Genomic DNA, 24,327 nt, shown 5'->3' on the forward strand with positions numbered 1-24,327 from the left:
GAAATGTATATTTTGCGGACATTACTGTAGTATATACTACAGTGTTTTTTGTTGTTGTTGCAGATAATACTGCAGAATTTACTATAGTATTCTGCAGAATACCGCAACATTATATAGTAAGTACTACACATGATCGAGGGATACTACAGTGTGTAGTATAGTATTCTACAGTACTCTATAGTAAGTACTGTAGTATTCTATAGTAAACTGTAGTATTTTTTTCATGTGGGTAGCTACAGCATGTGCCTTCTGTCCTGCAGGCAGACAGGCCAGAGCTCTGCACACTAATCAGAGTTCTTCCCTGCTGAGTGGAGCTGGCGTAATTAACAATGGGCAACAACAGGCTGGCACTGAGACACAGCACCATACTAAGCCTCTGTTATATATCGCTGTATTAACACCTGTAGGTCTAAGCTAAAAAAGAAGATGTTATATCACATAGTAGTACGGTGCCCATGGAGCAAATTAGGGTTAAGTGCCTTGCTCAAGGACACACTGACAGATTTTTTTAGTTTGACGGCTCGGGTATTTGAACCAGCAAACTTTTGGTTACTGGGCTAACGCTCTAACCGCTAGGCTACCTGTCGCCTAACATAAGGAATTGTTTTAAGATGGTCATAAAATGTATAATTTAGGATCCCTGTAGGTCTAAAAACTATATATATAAATATGTACAAAAATGCTTGAATTTGGCATTTCCTGCGAAAGCCCATAGAAACACATTGAATAACACATTCATTAGTACAGTCGTGCCAGAAGTTTTGAGAATGACACAAATATTAATTTTCACAAAGTTTGCAGCTTCAGTATCTTTAGATATTTTTGTCAGATGTTACAATGGAATACTGAAGTATAATTACAAGCATTTCATAAGTGGATTTTATTGACAATTACATGAAGTTAATGCAGAGTCCATATTTGCAGTGTTCTTTTTCAAGACCTCTGCAATCCGCCCTGGTATGCTCTCAATTAACTTCTGGGTCACATCCTGACTGATGGCAGCCCATTATTGCATAATCAATGCTTGGAGTTTGTCAGAATTTGTGGGGTTTTGTTTGTCCACCCGCCTCTTGAGGATAGACCACAAGTTCTCAATGGGATTAAGGTCTGGGGAGTTTCCTTGCCATGGACCCAAAATATTGATGTTTTGTTCCCCGAGCCACTTAGTTATCACTTTTGCCTTATGGCGAGGTGCTCCATCATGCTGGAAAAGGCATTATTCGTCACCAAACTGTTCCTGGATGGTTGGGAGAAGTTGCTCTCGGAGGATGTGTTGGTACCATTCTTTATTCATGGCAGTGTTCTTTGGCTATATTGTGAGTGAGCCCACTCCCTTGTCTGAGAAGCAACCCCACACATGAATGGTCTCAGGATGCTTTATTGTTGGCATGACACAGGACTGATAGTAGCGCTCACCTTGTCTTCTCCAGACAAGCTTTTTTTTCGGATGCCCCAAACAATCGGAAAGGGGATTCATCAGAGAAAATTACTTTACCTCAGTCCTCAGTAGTCCAATCCCTGTACCTTTTGCAGAATATGAGGTTTTTCCTGGAGAGAAGTGGCTTCTTTGCCGCCCTTCTTGACACCAGGGCATCCCCCAAAAGTCTTCGCCTCACTGTGCGTGCAGATGCACCCACACCTGCCTGCTGCCATTCCTGAGCCAGCTCTGTACTGGTGGTGCCCCAGCTGAATCAACTTTAGTAGACGGTCCTGGCGTTTGCTGTACTTTCTTGGGTGCCCTGAAGCCTTCTTCACAACAATTGATCCGCTCTCCTTGAAGTTCTTGATGATCCGATAAATGGTTGATTTAGGTGCAATCTTACTGGCAGCAATATCCTTGCCTGTGAAGCCCTTTTTGTGCAAAGCAATGATGACGGCACGTGTTTCCTTGCAGGTGACCATGGTTGACAGAGGAAGAACAATGAATCCAAGCACCATCCTCCTTTTGAAGCTTCCAGTCTGTTATTCGAACTCAATCAGCATGACAGAGTGATCTCCAGCCTTGTCCTCGTCAACACTCACACCTGTGTTAATGAGAGAATCACTGACATGATGTCACCTAAGTCCTTTTGTGGCAGGGCTGAAATGCAGTGGAAATGTTTTTTGGGGGATTCAGTTCATTTGCATGGCAAAGAGGGACTTTGCAATTAATTGCAATTCAACAACCAACACCTTCGAAAAGGAAAGTCTCCCCTTTCCATATTCGTAACATATTAGGTTCGGTCTGGACAGTCAGTTTTGTGAGAAGACCTCTTTGAAATGAGGACCAAACAACCAACACCGTTTTAAACATCTGTTATACTGGGTATGGACCATCACCTGGGTCCTGTTCAGTAGAGAGGAAACATTTTGAAGTAATAAAAGAGGATGTACATTCTGAACTGGACGAAACGTTTTGTTGTCTGTTGTGAAACGTTTTGCTGTCTGTTGCGAAGCGTGTCTGTGCTGAGAGAGAGAGAGAGAGAGAGAGAGAGAGAGATCAGGCTGTTAATGACAGAGCCAGATGCAGGGAGAGAGGAGAGGCACACTGCGTGGTAAAAAACCCGCTGGAGTGATCAGCTCAGCCCCATCTGGAAGGCATCGGACAGAAATGAAGTTGTACAAAACCATCCCATTGATAATAAAGCTAATTTTTATGGCTCTGACAAGTATGTAATTATGTTCAGCGGTGCTTTTCAGATTTTATCACAGTCAATAAACCACACTGGCAATTTCTGTCCCATTTGACATATTTACACGGATACATTTGATAGGAGGAATTAGTTAACTGTGAGAGCCTTGATGGATATACACTAGTGATCTGTGACTTTTCCCTCCGCTTTCATCTGTTAATGAACACTCTCTCTCTCTCTCTGTGTGTTGATGATGTTGTCCCTACTCCTTCTTCCTCTGTTGACTCTGTAATGTCGTCCACCCCCCCCCCCATTCCCACCCCCCCCCCCCCCCCCCATTCCCGCCCCCTACAGGAGAAAAGTCCTTCCTGTGCGATCTCTGTGGTTTTGCGGGTGGCACGCGACACGCCCTCACCAAGCATCGCCGGCAACACACAGGTGAGCCACACGACGCTAGAGCTGCACATATCCAGCATCTGACATACACACACACACACACACACAGTCTGACATGTTGCTGTCAGTGATAGACATGTGTAGCAGTATGGATGACTGAATCTGAGACATTTTTAATTTAGGTTATCATTTCACCATGTCATTCTATTTCTTAGGAAAATTGCATTTTTCAGATATGCCATCAATAACAAGTGCTTTTTGGAAATTGGGAAAGTGAAACAAATCCTGTTAACCGTTCGTCTGGCAGGCGCCCAAGGATCAAGCATCCCGTTATAAATATTCATTTAGATATTCATAATTTTGATTTCTTTTGCTGTCACATTTTGACAGTCATTTGCATTTACCCAACACTCTTACTTTTTGTCCTCTCTTGTCCCCTGTTGTCAAGTTTCAATTCCAATAAATACATCTCGGCAACCTATTGTCGGACACACTGTCCAGACTACAGGTGTCATCAGTCAATGTCTCTTTTTCAGAACAGGCCTGGGTTCAAATAGGATTTGAAGTCCTTTCAAATGCTTTAGATGACTGGGTCTCAAATGGTTTTGCCTCGGGACCCAAATTGAACCCAGGTTGTCTCAGTTGCGACCCAATATTCGCATCGCGGAAAAGAATCGCCAAAATACAATATCTATAAAACATTTTTTTATGCTATGTTGTTAGTAAATGTAGCAAATATATCAGGGAACAACATTCCCCGTTCTTTCATTGACAATAATAACAATTCTCCCATATTCTTGATGAAGAATGTTCATAAATTCACTGGTTTGAGACCACAAAATCAACCAAAAGATACGCTGCTAATGGCTCTATGTTGAAAATACTGTGATTGAAGAAAAACATTTCAGAGATTCAATTACATCAACAAAGAAAATGGTCCATTATAAGTTCTACACACTTTCTACCTGGCTTAAGTCGTTTAAGTTCAGAGTGGAATTTTTTCCCCCATAAAGAATATATATTTGTTTGTTGCTCAGACAACCGTGACCCGCTGACAATCGCTGCTTTAGGTGGCCTTGATTGAGCTTTTCTGGCACAATTGAATTATTGGAATAGTCGCAGAATTGCTCAAAAGTATTTGAACGATTTCAACTACTTTCCCACTAGCACTGACTTTGCTAATAACGATTTTGTTTAGGGGCTATGATTGTGATATGTTGTTGTCTCATCTAGCCATGTTAAGATGCATGGACTAATGTAAGTCGCTCTGGACAAGAGCGTCTGCTAAATCATCCATATGTTAAACGTAAATGCCTGTGTTAGACTGAGATTCCACTTGAGACGGACAGTGATTCTGTATTTCTCTCTGTCCGCCCTTCCCTCATCGTCCCTGTCCGTCTTCCTGTCTCCGCCCTTCCCTCATCGTCCCTGTCTGTCTCTCTGTCTGTCCCCCCAGGAGAACGGCCCTTCAAGTGTCAGCTGTGCGGCTTCGCCTCCACCACCCAGTCCCACTTGACCCGCCACAAGCGCGTGCACACAGGGGAGAAGCCCTACCGATGCCCCTGGTGCGACTACAGGTACCGGCTCATTGGGCTTGCCCACGCATGGATGGATAGATGGCAGGGGTTGATGGGCAGGAGGACTGTGGGTTTAATCACACACGCACGCACACACACACACAGGTCGGATCTCCCACATGCTTCATCATCTCATCACTCTGCAATCAGCAGGCTACAGCCACCAGCCGCTGGCAGGTCTCTGTCATTAAAACACCATCACAGACCATCAGTAATTACACAGGAAATTGTCGGTGAAATTGGGAAAACTTTTGGCAACGTTGCACTCCTCCATCTCGCTTCCTCTTCTTCGTCCTCTTCCTCCCCCTCTCAGGTGTGGTGGAAGTGTGAAAGGAAGGCTCCCGGCGTCGGTTTTAGAGGAACTAAAATGACATGGACAGGCTGTTTGTTGTGGTTGGCTCTATAAGGATATGCAAGGCTGTTGGGATTGGGAATGTATTATCCAGATACTAAAATAAAGGTGAGATGTTCCAATCTCGGTTAATATCTTTAGGAACATCAGAGGGAGAAACCCCCCCCCCCCCCCCAAAGCTCAATATCCTTAAACATTAACGGGACCACAATACCAATTGCCATTCTTTGTTCTTTAACATAGTTCAGAAACACTACCACGGTGAAGCTTGTCTTCTGTAGGAAGGCAATGGTTTAGCATGTGAGGTGTTATATCATATTTCACTTATTTATACGCATTTTGCACTCAATTCACATCCTGTTTATCAAGGGAAGGGTAGTATTTGACGTTTAAAAGCACTGTGGGGAGGCGACAGAGGGAACCAAATCAACTGCTCCTCTAGCTGATACCAAATGATCGTTACAGATTGTGGCAAATGAAACGGCAAATTAGAAGACCAATTAACATTTTTGTTTTGGCCCCTGTGGGTACGGAGGGCAGAGGGAGGGGCTGGAGAGGGTAGCAGCTCGCAACCCCTGCTGGGCTCCTCATGTGTGTCGGAGGAATTGAACACGGACACCAGGTAGTCACGAGGGGCCTAACTCTGTGCTCCGAATCTTCCACCCTGGATACATTTGTAAACCTCCAATGGCTCAATGTCTCAATTGTTCAATGACTTCACACAAATAAGGATGTGCTAGTCAAGACACTGTCGACATTTGAGTGTGAACAGGATATCTCATGATATATAGAATTTGATATACCATTATAATGCTTGCAACTTGTCATTTTATTATGTTTATAATTATATCGTAATACATTTACTATACTGGACAAAAAATATAAACGCAACATGCAAAAATTAAAAAAATGCTACTGAGTGACAGTTCATAAAAGGAAATCTGTCATTTGAAATAAATTCATTAGGCTCTAATGTATGGATTTTACATGACTAGGCAGGGGCGCAGAGATGGGTGGGCCTCGGAAGGCGTAGGCCCACCGACTGAGGAGCCAGGCCCAGCCAATTAGAATGAGTTTTTCCCAAAAAATACATTTATTACAGACATAAATATCAGTTGTGTGAGAACTGCACAGTGGCCTTTTATTGTCCCCAGCGCAAGGTACACCTATGTAATAATCATGCTGTTAAATCAGCTTCTTGATATGCCACACCTGTCAGGGCAAAGGAGAAATGCCCACTAACAGGGATGTAAAGCCATTTGTGCACAACATTTGAGAGAAATATGCTTTTTGTGTGTATGGATCATTTCAGGGAACTTTGATTTCGGCTTATGAAACCAACATTTGACATGTTGTGTTTATATTTTTGTTCAGTATATATTGTTTAATCTTATATTGGTATAAAATAGTGTGTCGCTGACATCTATGAAATCCTCAATGCAACTTCTTTACCTTATCCTCAAATGAATGTGAAATATAACTTTTTGTATTGTATTATTGAAAGTTCAAACAATTATGTTTGGAAGATGAAGGTAATTACTGGGTGGCAGGGTAGCCTAGTGGTTAGAGCGTTGGACTAGTAACCGAAAGGTTGCATGTTCAAATCCCAGAGCCGACAAGGTACAAATCTGTCGTTCTGCCCCTGAACAGGCAGTTAACCCACTGTTCCTAGGCCGTCGTTGAAAATAAGATTTTGTTCTTAACTGACTTGCCTAGTTAAATAAAGGTAAAATAAAAAATATATACATTCTCAAAGGCTATATACAGTATACCTCATTTTGCAGGCCAAAACCTCATACCACCTTATCTCTTTTGTTCTCAATGAATAGACACTCGTTATAGCTACTAAGGCATCATGACTGGCATAATTGATATCCTCCCTTTAATTCTTTAGATCAGCATCCTCTGTATGCACGTTTTCAATCTGCCTGCCTGCGAAAAGAGCTACTTTGAGCTAATTCGAGGTAGCGCTAACTTTCGAGGCCCGCCGCACGGCTGGCGGTGGGAGTCGCGGGGCCGGTGACCCTGTGAAGTGTTGGGAGAGGCGGAGAGCAAGGCGTGGATGAGCGTTAATGATGTCTAGGCCGTCTCTTTGCTGTCGCAGATGCCTACCGCCATTCTTGAAACACAAAGACGCACGATTTAAATCCACTGCTAACGAACAGCCTCAATTACTAGCCTCATTACCAAATGCAGCCGTCGACGAAGAAGATATGGAAATGTTTTAGAAAAAGAATAAAAAGACGGAGCGAATCACGACGATATCTCGGCAGCGGGGTTGATTCCCATGTCGCTGCTCACGGACGTGGAGAGAGTTGAAAGGCGGCCGTTGGACTAATTAATATTGGCCATCGTCGGAGGACTGTGTGGGCCTTTCTTTTAGCCTGACACCTGCTGACTCCTAAACGCACACGATGTTGTTTTAATATGACAATTACGCCATTACCATATCTGAGAGATAGAAGCGCTCCCCCGGGATCCCACCCGCACACTGTTCTTTAGAACCTTTTCATATCTGACTCTGAATGGATGCATTTATTCCACTGGCCTGGAATAAGAAATCAGTTCATTTGTCTTGAATATAAATGATATTATGTTTTTTTATTTTTTTATTTTTTACGATTTATGATTATTCTTATTATTTTCCTGACGGTGAACGAGGACCTCTCTATCTGAAGGGAAGTTTTGAAATAACTTTTAAGTGGCCGAGGAAAATTCTGAATTGAAAATGTGGGATAGTTACTTGCTGGGTGGTATTTACTGCTCCTGTAGGCCGGCTATACACCACGATTTGTCAAGTGACTGAAAATGCTATTTACTTCATTTGCGATGTTGATGTTAATTCGGTTGTGGAGTCTCGGTCTGTAAAAAAGGAGGAGGCCTATCCTGTATGGGTTTTAGCATTAGGTGGAGGGTAGTTACATCCCTGTGGGCAATCCTCATCCACTGTCCCAGGGTCTTAATGGAACGGGAACTGCACTGAGTACAGATAGACACGTCTACAGCGAAAAGCACAGTGAAAAAGAGCTTGTCCCATTCCTGGACCTCTAAGGAGAACACCTCACATTTGACCCTACCCGACGCACCTGGCTTCATGGAGGGACGTTTTCACCATATTCACCAGCAGGTGTTTTGATGTGTTTATGTGTGAAACACAGAAAGGGGCGGGTCCTCTGCATAGTACTGAGGACATCCCGTAAAGCAAATGGAGCCGGACTGCTAAGACCCTTGGAGGGAGGTGTCTCGGCAAAAAGTGAAAACAAATTCTACCCTTGCCTGGCGTGAGCTATGGTACCCGTGAGCCTTTATTGTCCCAGCCAAGGTGATAAGGGAGAAGGGATTGCATATTATGCTGTCCGGGAATGTCAGCCCGAGACCAAGCACGTGTGCCTCATCCATCACGCATGATGCTGTGTGTGTGTGTGTGTGTGTGTGTGTGTGTGTGTGTGTGTGTGTGTGTGTGTGTGTGTGTGTGCGAATGAAAGTGCCGCGTCTCCTGCACTGCACGTGCTTACATAATGTGGTAACCGTTGTATCTGTTGGTTGGGGTTATGTCGGTGTGTGTGTTACTTGAGCTCCGTTTTGAAATTCCTCAGTGCCCAGAATCATGGATTCCAGATTTGGGTCAGGGTTCCGAGATTACAAACACGGTAGACTTCGTCGAAATACGGTGTAAAAATGTTGTTTTTAACTTTCACCCTGTTGCAGGAGTTTCATACTCCTAGAGTGAAACGTCTGCAACATGCAAGAGGTACCAAGGGCTGTGTGAAAACGACAACAGTGCATCCACAGCATGTAAATGTATCTCACAAATTGTAGAATTGTTTATCATTGTTTACCACTTTGCCCCCCCCCCCCCTTTTGGATTGTGTGTATTGCGTTGTCACAGGGGCTTTAAGAGTCTCTCCAAATATGTAAACTCCTTAAACATGCTCCCTCAGCACCACCACTAAATTGTTTGAGTTCAATCCACTTGATTCATGTTGTTAGTGTCAATAGAACAAAACCAAAGCGTCAGTACAGGAAACCTTCCAAGGGGAGCATCCTCGATTGTTTGGGGGATTTTCTTCTTCTCCTTCCTGTCTTTTTTTACTCTTCGTTTGATCTTTTTATCTTCTAATTGAATCAACTGTTCCTCCTTTTTAATCGTTGTCTGTTCATCTCCCAACAGATCCAACTGTGCGGAGAACATCCGAAAGCACATCCTGCACACGGGGAAGCACGAGGGAGTGAAGATGTACAACTGCCCCAAGTGTGACTACGGGACCAACGGCCCTATGGACTTCAGGAACCATCTGAAGGAGCATCACCCCGACATCGAGAACCCTGACCTGGCCTACCTGCATGCAGGTAGGAGTACCCCTATCTACACACAGGTAGTAGTACTCCTATCTACACACAGGTAGGAGTACCCCTATCTACACACAGGCAGGAGTACCCCTATCTACACACAGGCAGGAGTACCCTATCTACACACAGGCAGGAGTACCCCTATCTACACACAGGTAGGAGTACCCCTATCTACACACAGGCAGGAGTACCCCTATCTACACACATGTAGGAGTACCCCTATCTACACACAGGCAGGAGTACCCCTATCTACACACAGGCAGGAGTACCCCTATCTACACACAGGCAGGAGTACCCCTATCTACACACAGGCAGGAGTACCCCTATCTACACACAGGCAGGAGTACCCCTATCTACACACAGGCAGGAGTACCCCTATCTACACACAGGCAGGAGTACCCCTATCTACACACAGGCAGGAGTACCCCTATCTACACACAGGCAGGAGTACCCCTATCTACACACAGGCAGGAGTACCCCTATCTACACACAGGCAGGAGTACCCCTATCTACACACAGGCAGGAGTACCCCTATCTACACACAGGCAGGAGTACCCCTATCTACACACAGGCAGGAGTACCCCTATCTACACACAGGCAGGAGTACCCCTATCTACACACAGGCCTGCGAGCAGTGCTGGATGTAATAATACAGTGCCCTGCCAATCACTCCTCCTTCTTCCCTCCACCTCCTCCTTCTCCTCCTCTGCCTTCTGTTGCTCCTCCTCCACCCTCCTCCTCCTCCTCTATCCCCTCCTCCTCCACCCTCCTTCTCCTCCTCTACCCCCTCCTCCTCCTCCTCTACCCCCTCCTCCTCCTCCTCCTCCTCTACCCCCTCCTCCTCCTCCTCCTCTACTCCCTCCTCCTCCTCCTCTACCCCCTCCTCCTCCACCCTCCTCCTCTACCCCCTCCTCCTCCTCCTCCTCCTCCTCTACTCCCTCCTCCTCCTCCTCCTCCTCTACCCCCCCTCCTCCTCCTCTACTCCCTCCTCCTCTACTCCCTCCTCCTCCTCCTCTACCCCCTCCTCCTCCACCCTCCTCCTCTACCCCCTCCTCCTCCTCCTCCTCCTCTACTCCCTCCTCCTCCTCCTCCTCTACCCCCCCTCCTCCTCCTCTACCCCCTCCTCCTCCTCCTCCTCCTCTACTCCCTCCTCCTCCACCCTCCTCCACCCTCCTCCACCCTCCTCCTCTACCCCCTCCTCCACCCTCCTCCTCCTTCTCTCCTCCTCCTCCTCTACCCCCTCCTCATCCACTCTCCTCCTCCTCCTCCTCTAACCCCCCCTCCTCCTCCAGAACAAATCTGTTCGTCCTCTATTGGATCTATCTTTTGTGTTGAGTGTTCTTCCTGTGTCCTTGAAGGCCCCAAATCCAATCTAGAGAGTTGAATGTCCTTCTCTGGAACCCGAAAGGACACCTTTTATCCTGTTATCCCTCTGACCTGGTGCCCTCTGGATAGTAAAGCATGTGGGTAGCTAGCCGCTCCAGTCCAAGGCTGAGTCCCAAATGGTGCCCTGTTCCCTATTTCCTGCACTCCTTTTGCCCAGGGTCCATAAGGGCTCTGGTCAAAAACAGTGCCCGGGACACAGACCAGGACAGACGTTGGCCAGGAGAGGATACCATTACTGGGGTGAGGAACATGGCCATAGAGCATGGAGAAGGAAACACTGTGGCTTTATTTCTTTAGTTTCTATGGAGACAGGATGGATCTGTGTTCTGTCCCTGTGTGCTGAATCTGCTGACTGTTCACCGGCCTCTCTTTGCCTTCCATAGAGTTATGGTTGGCAAAATACCTGCTTCATATTCCCTTACACTCTGGCTCACCCCCCTAGACACCCTTAACCCCCCCCCCCCCACAGAAGGTTGAAAGAAGGTCTGTTTGTGTTTTAAAGTGCTCTTGCGGGGCTCTCTGAAAACGGGAAGCAACGTTTCATCCGAGTCGACAGAACGAGACCAAAAGAAAGGAGAGCGGGGGAAAAAAAGATGAAGAAGGTAGATGTTGAATTAACCTGCTTGTGATTGCTCTCTGTCAGGATGGAGCTGGAGCTGGCAGGGAGAGGCAAATCGTCTGTGAAGGCCCTTCCTGCTGTTTTCCCTTTGAAAGACACAGATCAAACACAGACTCTCTCTCTCTCCTCTCCTCTCTTTCTCCTCCGTAGCCCCAGTCACGGGCCCCTCACAGCCGCAGTTGATTGACACTCGGGCGTCCGCGGCGCTCCTCTCGGTGCCGTCTCTGCCTCTCTTTTTTCTTCACCCTTTCTTTATTCAACGCCGTCGCACTTCGAATTAAAGCCCTTCTCAAGGATGAAAAGAGAGGTCCTCTGCAAACGGAGGAGGGAGAGAGGGAGGAAGAGAGGAGGGAATTAGAACCAGCCAGAGATGACGGGAGGGAAATTATGATTCGAAAAAAAATATGAAAGAAACCAGGAGAATACGGTTAGGGGAATTTTTGAAGTAAAATGGTAATGACAATTGTCTCCCTCGTGAGATTGACACAGAGATAGGGAGCAGGGAAATGGCAGTGCTTCTGAGATCGCAAGGCTAGCGGTGATGGTAGAGACTACAGGAACAGCACCATACCGTATGGCTAGCTTCCTCTGGGGCCTTGTTTCACCACTGAAGGTCTAGTACAGAGTTGTCGCTGACTGGGCTGGCTAAAAGTTTGTCCAAAATGGTTCCCTATTCCCGATGCAGTGCACTTCTTTTCACCAGAGCCTCGAGGTTCTGGTTTAAGGTAGGCGCTAAATAGAGAACAGGTTACCATTTCAGATGCACCCTGGGTTAAGAGGGCACTGAGGGTATATAAACACCGACCCGTCCCATCCCATATGCGTAACCGTGGCGTAATACAATGCCCTTTCATACCCACACAGGTCATAAGTCATCATTAGCATTGTTAGATGGTCTTCATCCCACTGTTTAATTGTAAAAAATCTCCCCAATTTTGGACTGATAATTGCGCATCTGGAGGGCACGGCAATCAAATGGCTCATAATGATGTGTCTGGATGTGCTACTTAGTGGCCGGCCTCAGCATGTCTTCAAGGCATTGTTCCTAGTTAGTTCAGTTTCTGTTTGCCCTAATAATACAAGACCGATGACAACCGTAGAGGTTTGCAAAAGGGCCCCTGCTTAAATGATGATCTTAATACCGTATCTGAACCATCAGGCAAATTCATTTGTATGCGTGTTTGTTGTTGTGCGATATTGCAAGCGAAAAAAAGCTGTTTTTCAAATGGTTTTTACTTTAGTTCGTCTTTCTTCCTTTCTTCTTGCTTTCTACCCTCCCCATATCTCTCTCTCTCTCCTCTCTCTCTCTCTCTCTCTCCCCCCTCTCTCTCTCTCTCTCTCTCTCCTCTCTCTCTCTCTCCTCTCTCTCTCTCTTCTCTCTCTCTCTCCTCTCTCTCTCTCTCTGTGTATTGTTCCCCCGTTGCTCTCTCTTTCTGTCTCTCTCTTTCTGTTTCTCTCTCTCTCTCTGTCCCTTCAGCATCTAATGAAATATCCCACCCCTGTTGTGTGTGTGTGTGCGTGTGTGTGCGTGTGTGGATGTGTTTATTCTAGGAATAAAGTTGGTCCACTCAGTTTGGCGTGGAACTGTGTCAATTTGAAGCGTAGACAATAAACCCAACATCTCGGGACTTGGCGTCACCCTGAGAGAGAGTTTGTGACATGAACAATGGACTTGTTGCAGCGAGACGTTTGGGAGGGGAAAAAATCACCGTTTATAAAGGCTCAGAAATGTATATCTTGGTCTTTCAATGTGTCTTTGTCTCTGTTTGTCCCTTAGCTCAACTGTTCCCCGTCTGCCTTTCTGTCTGTAGTCGTTGGCACGAACGCACCTGCGTTTACAGTGTGAGGACAATATCAGGAGGATGTTAATGCAATGTGTTGTCGGAACAGATGGATACAAAACCCAGTAAACTCTGAAGACAGTGTGTCGTTTTGTCTCTCTGTCCCTTCCCGTCGCGTTCACACAAACACACCGTGAGTGCAGCACACCTGCACGCCTGGGCTTGAAGCTGATTGCCGTGTCGGGTGTTAATTGGAGAATTCCCCCGTGGTGAACACCTTTTTGATTCCCTGCTGGCTTTCTTTGGGCCTGTTTTTTTTTTTTCCTTCCTGGAAATACATCACAGTTTTTTGCAACCCAAAGCATGAGCTCTGGAAAGAGAGTCTCCCCTCCGACAGAGCACGGTAGAGACTAGTCAACTATCAGGGGACTCGCTTGTTTGTCTTTGCCTCTCCCTTCTCTGCCTCTCTCTCTCTATTGTTTTCTCTCTCTCTCTCTCTCTCTCTCCCTCTCTCTGTCCCCCCCCCTCTCAGTCCCTCTCTGGGAGGCCTATTTGTGTATTTGGATATTGACTCTCCCCCATCCCCACGCTCCACATGTTACAGTAGGCCTGATTGAGATGTCACGGCAGAGACGCAGGGAGCGCCGCTCAGTGTGAGTGTGCCCCAGGGGACGGCTCTGGAGGGAGTGAAAAGCCAACCGGTCTGGGAAGAGAGACGACGCATGCAGTGGCGTGTGGCCCAGTAAACGGATGCGGGCACAGGGGCCGCTCAGGCTAGGCAAAGCCGGCGTTTCCTGCATAATGACCTGCTCCGACGAGCGTGAACGGACGCATTCATCACACGTCAGCCGCGGCAAACAGGCCTTTGTTTGTTCCACTTCGCTCCACTCAGAGTCACTCTCTCGTGGTATTTAGTGGCCATTCAGGGGACAGACCGACACCCAGTCTATGGGTCTATGTATGTATGTAAGAGAAACTGTGGGACTAGTGGCTCCTGGTTGGTTCTCTCTGTTTTTCAGTGACTTCTTCTGAAATGACCCCCTTTTTTTAGTATGTAGTGCACTACTTTTGACCAGAGCCCTATTTGCACTATAGGGAATATAGAGAATAGAATCAGTGGCTACTGGTTCCCTATTTTTATCCATGGCTACTTCTTATATAGTGAATTATTACAAAAGCCCCACCCCCCTCATGCCCCTGACTTTGGCTCTGATGGATGATTGGATGATGGAAAGGTCACAGTGTGTACTGTAGGGGTCAGAGAAGTGTGTGTCTGCCTTTCTCTGGTGTGTGCCTGGGGATGACGGGGCCTTGTCTGAAAACACGCACAGGCACACACAGGCACACACAGGCACACACAGACACACACAGGCACACACAGACACACACATTCAAACACACACACATACTCAAACACACACAGACACACACATTCAAACACACATTCAAACACACATACTCAAACACACACAGACACCCTCCTCCGTGTGGTGTGAGTGACAGCTACAGGGGTGTTTCCCAAGAGGCACCTCTCTCCCGGCACGGGGCGTTGGATATGGGACCAGCCGGCTCGTATAAGACCTTCTCCATTATTCAGTCACCCATCTCCCATCGCTACAGACACTGCTATAGACAGTAGACAGAGCTGCCTTTACCACTAGGCCTCAGTCTGCCTGCCTACTAACAGCGATGGGCAGAAAAAGATGAGAGGGTGGGGGCTAATAAGAGAGAGAGGGAGGGGGATAGAGCGATATAGAGAGGGAGTTAGAGAGAGAGGGAGGGAGGGAGGGACAGAGAGAGAGAGAGAGAGGGAGGGGGATAGAGCGATATAGAGAGGGAGTTAGAGAGAGAGGGAGGGAGGGACAGAGAGAGAGAGAGAGGGAGGGGGATAGAGCGATATAGAGAGGGAGTTAGAGAGAGAGGGAGGGAGGGAGGGACAGAGAGAGAGAGAGGGAGGGGGATAGAGCGATATAGAGAGGGAGTTAGGGAGGGAGGGAGGGAGGGACAGAGAGAGAGGGGGAGGGGGATAGAGCGATATAGAGAGGGAGGGAGGAAGGGACAGAGAGAGAGAGGGAGGGGGATAGAGCGATATAGAGTGAGGGAGGGAGGGAGGGACAAAGAGAGAGAGGGAGGGGGATAGAGCGATATAGAGAGGGAGTTACAGAGAGAGGGAGGGAGGGAGGGAGAGAGAGAGAGAGGGAGGGGGATAGAGCGATATAGAGAGGGAGGGAGGGACAGAGAGAGAGAGGGAGGGGGATAGAGCGATATAGAGAGGGAGGGAGGGACAGAGAGAGAGAGGGAGGGGGATAGAGCGATATAGAGAGGGAGGGAGGGACAGAGAGAGAGAGGGAGGGGGATAGAGCGATATAGAGAGGGAGGGAGGGACAGAGAGAGAGAGGGAGGGGGATAGAGCGATATAGGGAGGGAGGGACAGAGAGAGAGAGGGAGGGGGATAGAGCGATATAGAGAGGGAGGGAGGGACAGAGAGAGAGGGGGAGGGGGATAGAGCGATATAGAGAGGGAGGGAGGGACAGAGAGAGCGAGGGAGGGAGGGGGATAGAGCGATATAGAGAGGGAGGGAGGGAGGGACAGAGAGAGAGAGAGAGAGAGAGAGGGATTGTGGTAGAGAGGAGTATTGGTTTGCGATTGTCTCTGTCTCGCACCGGTCCCCCTTTTGACTCCGTCAACACAAGCCTTATAACACCACCGTGTTGCTCTCTGTCTGGGGGAATGGAGTGGAGTGAAACACACTTCCTCTATCTCTCCCCTAACCATTAACCCCCGTCAGTACTGGAGCCCTTGACCTTCAGCTCGAGATAATCTACATGGGGTGTCAGGTAGCCTAGAGGTTAGATCGTTGGGGCATTAACCAAAAGGTCACTGGTTCGAATAACCGGGGCAACAAATTGAAAAAATCTGTATGTGCACTTGAGCAAGGGCCTTAACTGTAATTTGCCCCTGTGGCAGCGTATTATTATTGCTGACCCTGTAAAACAACACATTTCACTGCACCTATCCGATCTATGTAGCGATAAGACATGATAGTTTTTCAAAACTTTTTTTTTTTTTTTTACATGGGCCACGCTCAGAAGACAAACATTCTAGGACGTTGCAGATGGAAATGTGATGAACACAGTTTACACAATCCTCCTATTCTACCGGTTAGTGCTACCCGGAATCCTTGGGACGTCCTTACCCTATAACCTTTCACCCTAACCTTAACCGTTTAAAATGTCGACTTCAATAGAGTACCACAGTATGAGTCATACTACTCATAAAACCTAAGGGTCAAACAAGGAAATGGTTCCAACATTTTAAGAAGGGCTGTGTTTACCCGGGCGTGACATTTTGCTAACAGTGTAAACCTCTTTAGGAAAAGGTGACCACCCCCCAAAAAAAGAATTCATAAAGAACTACAAATGCCATCTGACGAATCGAAGTAAAGGTTGGAATCTCGGTATTAACTATCTAATGTTAGCAAAATGTTGTAATTCATAAATTGGCAATTAAACAAAAAGGTGTCAGCTAGCGATGCCTTGCAGGAGCCTGCAGGGATTCCTAGTCTTGTATGATGTCTACTTTGATGCTAATTAACATGTTTGAATCTGAGAGTAAATAGAGCCGAATATATTGATAAAAGTCACCTTGTCTGAGAGAGATTTACATGGTTATCAAAACGTCACGCCAGGGTAAAGCCTACACTAAACACAGCCCTTATAAGTGTTTCCAAAATGACTGTTTTAAGACCTTTTCACCTATCCTATATCTGTTCTACACCACACATGTCTGTCTATCTAAACATTCTTGCAACGTTACATTCACCTGAACGAGGCCCCCGGACCGGTGATGGTAGTAAAAACATGGCTGCTTATTGGCTTCCTGTTCTATCCAGGAAGGTTTTGGTCTTACTTCCCAACCAACAGACCAATTGCCATTTAAAAATGAAAACCAGAGTCCCATGTTTCTTGTTACGGTGCCCCTGTTAGGAGCTTTCGCTGCTCTTCGTTTTGTTCTCCCAACATAATTGAATCCCCTGGCTGCTCATCACTGGGCTAATTTGACCCAATGTGCAGCACTTGGTAATCAGAGTGCTGCCTATTAGGCTATCAGACCCCAATTAAGTGTCCTCTTATTTCCACATAACGAGCGCCTCTGTTATTGTATTTTCCTTTATAGTGCTCAGGCTTTGTTTGGCTAATTTTGTAATGAGAGAGCGAGAGAGAGCGAGAGAGAGAGAGCGAGAGAGAGCGAGAGAGAGCGAGAGAGCGAGAGAGAGCGAGAGAGAGCGAGAGAGAGAGAGCGAGAGAGAGCGAGAGAGCGAGAGAGAGCGAGAGAGAGAGAGAGAGCGAGAGAGAGCGAGAGAGAGAGAGCGAGAGAGAGCGAGAGAGAGAGAGAGAGAGAGAGCATTGTAAGATAGGTAAGGGAAGAGTGAAAGTTTAACATTCTCTCTGTCTTTCACACACGCCCACACACACGTAGCACACATGCTCTCTCTCTCTTTCTCCCCACTGACTGTATCTATGGCACTGTCTTGTTCTCTCTTTTTGTCTCAGTCCTGTGTAAGTGACTAGAGCTGTGTGTGAAAGGAGCCCATGGAGAACAATAGCAGAGTGTCTTGTGTGCGGGTGCATGCATGCCCCTGTGTCTCTGTGTGTGTGTGTATGGTGTTGGTTTCGGTTCCCCGTAGCCTAATTAAAGGGTGAGGAAAGCCACTCACAGAGAGATTAAACCTAAAAGGGCAAATTAGCACTAAAAAGGGGTGTGACAAATCCACACACAGGCACAGGCCATGAAATCTCTCTTGACACCTGTGAAAAGAAGGGGGGGGATGAATAACAAAAAATGTGTTTCTGGAGTCTGTGCATTTTTAATGAGAGATTTCAGCGTGGTTCGCTAGTTGGGCTATATGCCTCAGACTGTGTGTCTATCAGGGCAGACTCCAGAGTATTGGGGCTGGACTCCATAACCTGAAGAGACTCCAGAGTATTGGGGCTGGACTCCATAACCTGAAGAGACTCCATAGTATTGGGGCTGGACTCCATAACCTGAACAGACTCCTGAGTATTGAGGCTGGACTCCATAACCTGAACAGACTCCAGAGTATTGGGGCTGGATAAAGAGTAGGGATGGGGTTTGGGGCAAGGAGGGTGAGTTTGTATGTGTGTGTGTGTGCGCTTTTGTATGTGGGTGTTTAAAAGACACATTCGCTAAGCATCTATTTCCCTGTGGCTGAAAATTTCCCATACACATACACCCTCCTATCTCCCATACACATACACCCTCCTATCTCCCATACACACACACCCTCCTATCTCCCATACACACACACCCTCCTATCTCCCATACACACACACCCTCCTATCTCCCACACACATACACCCTCCTATTTCCCATACACCCTCCTATTTCCCATACACATACACCCTCCTATCTCCCACACACACACCCTCCTATCTCCCACACACACACACACACACTCCTATCTCCCACACACATACACCCTCCTATTTCCCATACACATACACCCTCCTATCTCCCATACACATACACCCTCCTATCTCCCACACACACCCTCCTATCTCCCATACACATACACCCTCCTATCTCCCAGACACATACACCCTCCTATCTCCCAGACACATACACCCTCCTATCTCCCACACACACACCCTCCTGTATCCCATACACATATACCCTCCTATCTCCCATACACACACACCCTCTTATCTCCCACACACATACCCTCCTATCCCCATACACATACCCCCTCCTATCCACCATACACATACACCCTCCTATCTCCCATACACATACACCCTCCTATCTCCCATATACATACACCCTCCTATCTCCCACACACACACCCTCCTATCTCCCATACACATACACCCTCCTATCTCCCATACACACATACCCTCCTATCTCCCACACACACACACCCTCCTATTCACCATACACACACACCCTCCTATCCCCCATACACACACACTCTCCTATCCCCCATACACACACACCCTCCTTTCCCCCATACACACACACACTCCTATCCCCCATACACACACACACTCCTATCCCCCATACACACACACACTCCTATCCCCCATACACACACCCTCTTATCCCCCATACACACACCCTCCTATCCCCATACACACACATCCTCATATCCCACCATACACAAACACCCTCCTATCCCTCATACACACACACCCTCCTATCCCCCATATTCACACTCTCCTATACCCCATACACACACCCTCCTATCTCCCACACACACACCATCCTATCTCCCATACACACACACCCTCCTATCTCCCATACACACACACCCCTCCTATCCCCATACACACACACCCTCCTATCCCCATACACACACATCCTCCTATCCCCCATACACACACACCCTCCTATCCCCCATATTCACACCCTCCTATCTCCCACACACACACCCTCCTATCCCCCACACACACACACCCTCCTATCTCCCATATACATACACACTCCTATCCCCCATACACACACCCTCGTATCCCCCATACACACACCCTCCTATCCCCATACACACACATCCTCATATCCCACCATACACAAACACCCTCCTATCCCCCATACACACACCCTCCTATCCCCCATATTCACACTCTCCTATCCCCCATACACACACCCTCCTATCTCCCCACACACACACCATCCTATCTCCCATACACACACACCCTCCTATCTCCCATACACACACACCCTCCTATCCCCATACACACACACCCTCCTATCCCCATACACACACATCCTCCTATCCCCCATACACACACACTCTCCTATCCCCCATACACACACCCTCCTATCTCCCACACACACACCATCCTATCTCCCATACACACACACCCTCCTATCTCCCATACACACACACCCTCCTATCCCCATACACACACACCCTCCTATCCCCATACACACACATCCTCCTATCCCCCATACACACACACCCTCCTATCCCCCATATTCACACCCTCCTATCTCCCACACACACACCCTCCTATCTCCCACACACACACCATCCTATCTCCCATACACACACACCCTCCTATCTCCCATACACACACACCCTCCTATCCCCATACACACACACCCTCCTATCCCCATACACACACATCCTCCTATCCCCCATACACACACACCCTCCTATCCCCCATATTCACACCCTCCTATCTCCCACACACACACCCTCCTATCCCCCACACACACACACCCTCCTATCTCCCATATACATACACACTCCTATCCCCCATACACACACCCTCGTATCCCCCATACACACACCCTCCTATCCCCATACACACACACCCTCATATCCCACCATACACATACACCCTCCTATCCCCCATACACACACACCCTCCTATCCCCCATATTCACACCCTCCTATCCCCCATACACACACCCTCCTATCTCCCACGCACATACCCTCCTATCCCCATACACACACACCCTCATATCCCACCATACACATACACCCTCCTATCCCCCATACACACACACCCTCCTATCCCCCATATTCACACCCTCCTATCCCCCATACACACACCCTCCTATCTCCCACGCACATACCCTCCTATCCCCCATATTCACACTCTCCTATACCCCATACACACACCCTCCTATCTCCCACACACACACCATCCTATCTCCCATACACACACACCCTCCTATCTCCCATACACACACACCCTCCTATCCCCATACACACACACCCTCCTATCCCCATACACACACATCCTCCTATCCCCCATACACACACACCCTCCTATCCCCCATATTCACACCCTCCTATCTCCCACACACACACCCTCCTATCCTCCACACACACACACCCTCCTATCTCCCATATACATACACACTCCTATCCCCCATACACACACCCTCGTATCCCCCATACACACACCCTCCTATCCCCATACACACACATCCTCATATCCCACCATACACAAACACCCTCCTATCCCCCATACACACACCCTCCTATCCCCCATATTCACACTCTCCTATCCCCCATACACACACCCTCCTATCTCCCACACACACACCATCCTATCTCCCATACACACACACCCTCCTATCTCCCATACACACACACCCTCCTATCCCCATACACACACACCCTCCTATCCCCATACACACACATCCTCCTATCCCCCATACACACACACCCTCCTATCCCCCATATTCACACCCTCCTATCTCCCACACACACACCCTCCTATCCCCCATACACATACACACACACACCTATCCCCCATACACACACCCTCGTATCCCCCATACACACACCCTCCTATCCCCATACACACACACCCTCATATCCCACCATACACATACACCCTCCTATCCCCCATACACACACACCCTCCTATCCCCCATATTCACACCCTCCTATCCCCCATACACACACCCTCCTATCTCCCACGCACATACCCTCCTATCCCCATACACACACACCCTCATATCCCACCATACACATACACCCTCCTATCCCCCATACACACACACCCTCCTATCCCCCATATTCACACCCTCCTATCCCCCATACACACACCCTCCTATCTCCCACGCACATACCCTCCTATCCCCCATATACACACCCTCCTATCCCCATACACACACCCTCCTATCTCCCCCACACACACCCTCCTATCCCCCATACACACACTCTCCTATCCCCCATACACGCACACCCTCCTTTCCCCCATACACACACACATTCCTATCCCCCATACACACACACACTCCGATCCCCCATACACACACCCTCGTATCCCCCATACACACACCCTCCTATCCCCATACACACACCCTCCTATCCCCCATATTCACACTATCCTATCCCCCATACACACACCCTCCTATCTCCCACACACACACCCTCCTATCTCCCACACACACACCCTCCTATCTCCCACACACACACCCTCCTATCCCCCATACACACACACCCTCCTACCCCCCCCCACACACACCCTCCTATCCCCCATACACACACACCCTCCTATCTCCCATATACATACACCCTCCTTTCCCCCATACACACACACACTCCTATCCCCCATACACACACCCTCCTATCCCCCATACACTCCTATCCCCCACATTATCCTGTCCCCCTTGCACACATCCTCCAATCCCCCATACACACATTATTCTATCCCCCATACACACACACAAACACAAGTCTAACACCCTCCCTTCTGGACAGTGAAGAATTCCGATGTTGGCTTCCCTCCTGATAGCGATCCCCTCTCTTTCTCTGTGGCTTCAGAAATACTATCTTCGCTGAACTGGTGAATTGATAATATTCTCCTGATACATTTTATTACGGAGGCCCAGTTTGTAAAAAGGTAATCATTTGCTGCTGCTGTCTCTCCTGGACCACACATCTAGTGTCTTCACAGAACAAAGTTATCCTGTAGTTCCATGAGCTGTTGTTTTTCTGTGTGTGCGTTGTTGTTGTTTTTATTTTAAGGGTTATTAGTACCCAAGAGATTTTGGCAAAGTATAGGACTAGTTTAAAAAGGCAATATATACTTGAGTTTGTGTGTGAATGTGTGCGTGAGTGTGTGTTTGCCTGTGTGTGTTGTTGAAGCACAGCAATGAAAATGACAGAGAATGTGGCCTAATCCCTCTGGGTAGCAGAATCCAAAACACCAAGTGCCACAATCTCATCATTTCAATTATAATAGTTATCGTATTTATAAATTTTCCTTCAGCTCCAGCTTAATGCTCCCCCCTGTCTCTCTGTCTCTCTCTCTCTCTCTCTCTCTCTGTCTCTCTCTCTCTCCTCCTCCCCCCCCCCCCTCTCTCTCTCTCTCTCTCTCTCTCTTCTCTATCTCTCTCTCTCTCTCTCTCTCTCTCTCTCTCTCTCTCTCTCTCTCTCTCTCTCTCTCTCTCTCTCTCTGTGTCTCTGTCTCTCTCTCTCTGTGTCTCTGTCTCTCTCTCTCTGTCTCTCTCTCTCTCTCTCTCTCTCTCTCTCTCTGTGTCTCTGTCTCTCTCTCTGTCTCTCTCTCTCTCTCTCTCTCTCTCTCTCTGTGTCTCTGTCTCTCTCTCTCTCTGTGTCTCTGTTTCTCTCTCTCTCTGTGTCTCTGTCTCTCTCTCTCTCTCTCTCTCTCTCTCTCTCTCTCTCTCTCTCTCTCTCTCTCTCCCCCCTCTGTAAGTTTTTTTCTTCTATACGTCTCTCCACTGGCGATGTGTGAACCTGGCAGTCATGCTGATTGACAGCACTCAAGTAGCCTACGGAAAAGCATTTCATTTTTTTGTCTGGCATGGCACTGGTGTTGCAGGCCTTATCTGGAACCCCAATGTATTGCCTTCTCTCTGGGCAAAAGGGGTTGCCACTCACCCAGATTGACAGCTCTCAGATTTGGAGGCTGCAGTGCAGGGATTTCCTTTCTGTTATTTTTTTTCCCTCTATATTTCCTCCACTGTTTGCCACCCGTTCTAGCAGACACACACGTACCTGCATGTACACGCACACACTCCCATGCTCACTCGTCTTTGACCGTTTTTGTTTGGCTATGACGTTACCTGCCGCTTGATTGGCAGATGTATATCCATGTCTGTCCTCTCTCCAAAATGGGCCAGGTTAATTGTTGAACATGTATCTTTGTTTTGGTAATTGTGGGGGGGGGGGGGAAAGTGTGTCCCTCTATGCGCGCTCGCGCCAGCCGGAATGACCTCTGGACCCTGGCGGCTTATTGCAGCGGTGTTGGGAGTTTAATATGACATATTGTGCGTCTCAGCACAAGCCATAAATAATTGTGACACGTTTTTGTATGCATGGGAAAGTCCTTGATTCAGGCCCCCACAAAAAAAATAAACTTCTATTATAGAAGGTGTTTGTCAAGTGGGCGCGTGATGGATGGCGCAGCGTTTATCCCGTGGCGGGACGACGGGTTATGGATGCCGGGGAGGAGTCGCCGCGGCTGCGCTGACACCAGAGTAATTACAGCCCCTCCTCCGTTCTACGCACCTGCACACGCCTCTAACGCCACGATCTTAGACAATGACAACGTGGCCAAAGGCCTGAAGATGAGACTAAGATATATATAGATATATATTGTAGTGCACTGACTGTACAGGGAGCCACTGTGTTGTCAGCCTAGCTTAGCTTAGCTACATAATATAACATATAATATGCTGTATATAGCATTTAGCAGATGCTTCTATCCAAAGCGACTTGCAGTCATGCGTGCATCCATTTTACGTATAG

General features: G+C 47.8%; 1 protein-coding gene across 2 annotated transcripts in view; it reads left to right on the forward strand.

The window, feature by feature from the left end:
• Positions 1–24,327, forward strand: part of LOC109903910 (zinc finger protein 407-like) — a 199,022-nt gene that overhangs the window by 133,839 nt on the left and 40,856 nt on the right. For both annotated transcript variants that reach the window (XM_031791980.1, XM_031791983.1), the window contains exons 6-8: positions 2,967–3,050; positions 4,465–4,585; positions 9,109–9,287. In XM_031791980.1, coding sequence (XP_031647840.1) covers positions 2,967–3,050; positions 4,465–4,585; positions 9,109–9,287 — 384 coding nt within the window. The remainder of the gene's footprint in view (positions 1–2,966; positions 3,051–4,464; positions 4,586–9,108; positions 9,288–24,327) is intronic.

Source organism: Oncorhynchus kisutch, linkage group LG2 (assembly GCF_002021735.2).
Source record: "Oncorhynchus kisutch isolate 150728-3 linkage group LG2, Okis_V2, whole genome shotgun sequence".
In the NCBI taxonomy this organism is placed as follows: Eukaryota; Metazoa; Chordata; class Actinopteri; order Salmoniformes; family Salmonidae; genus Oncorhynchus; species Oncorhynchus kisutch.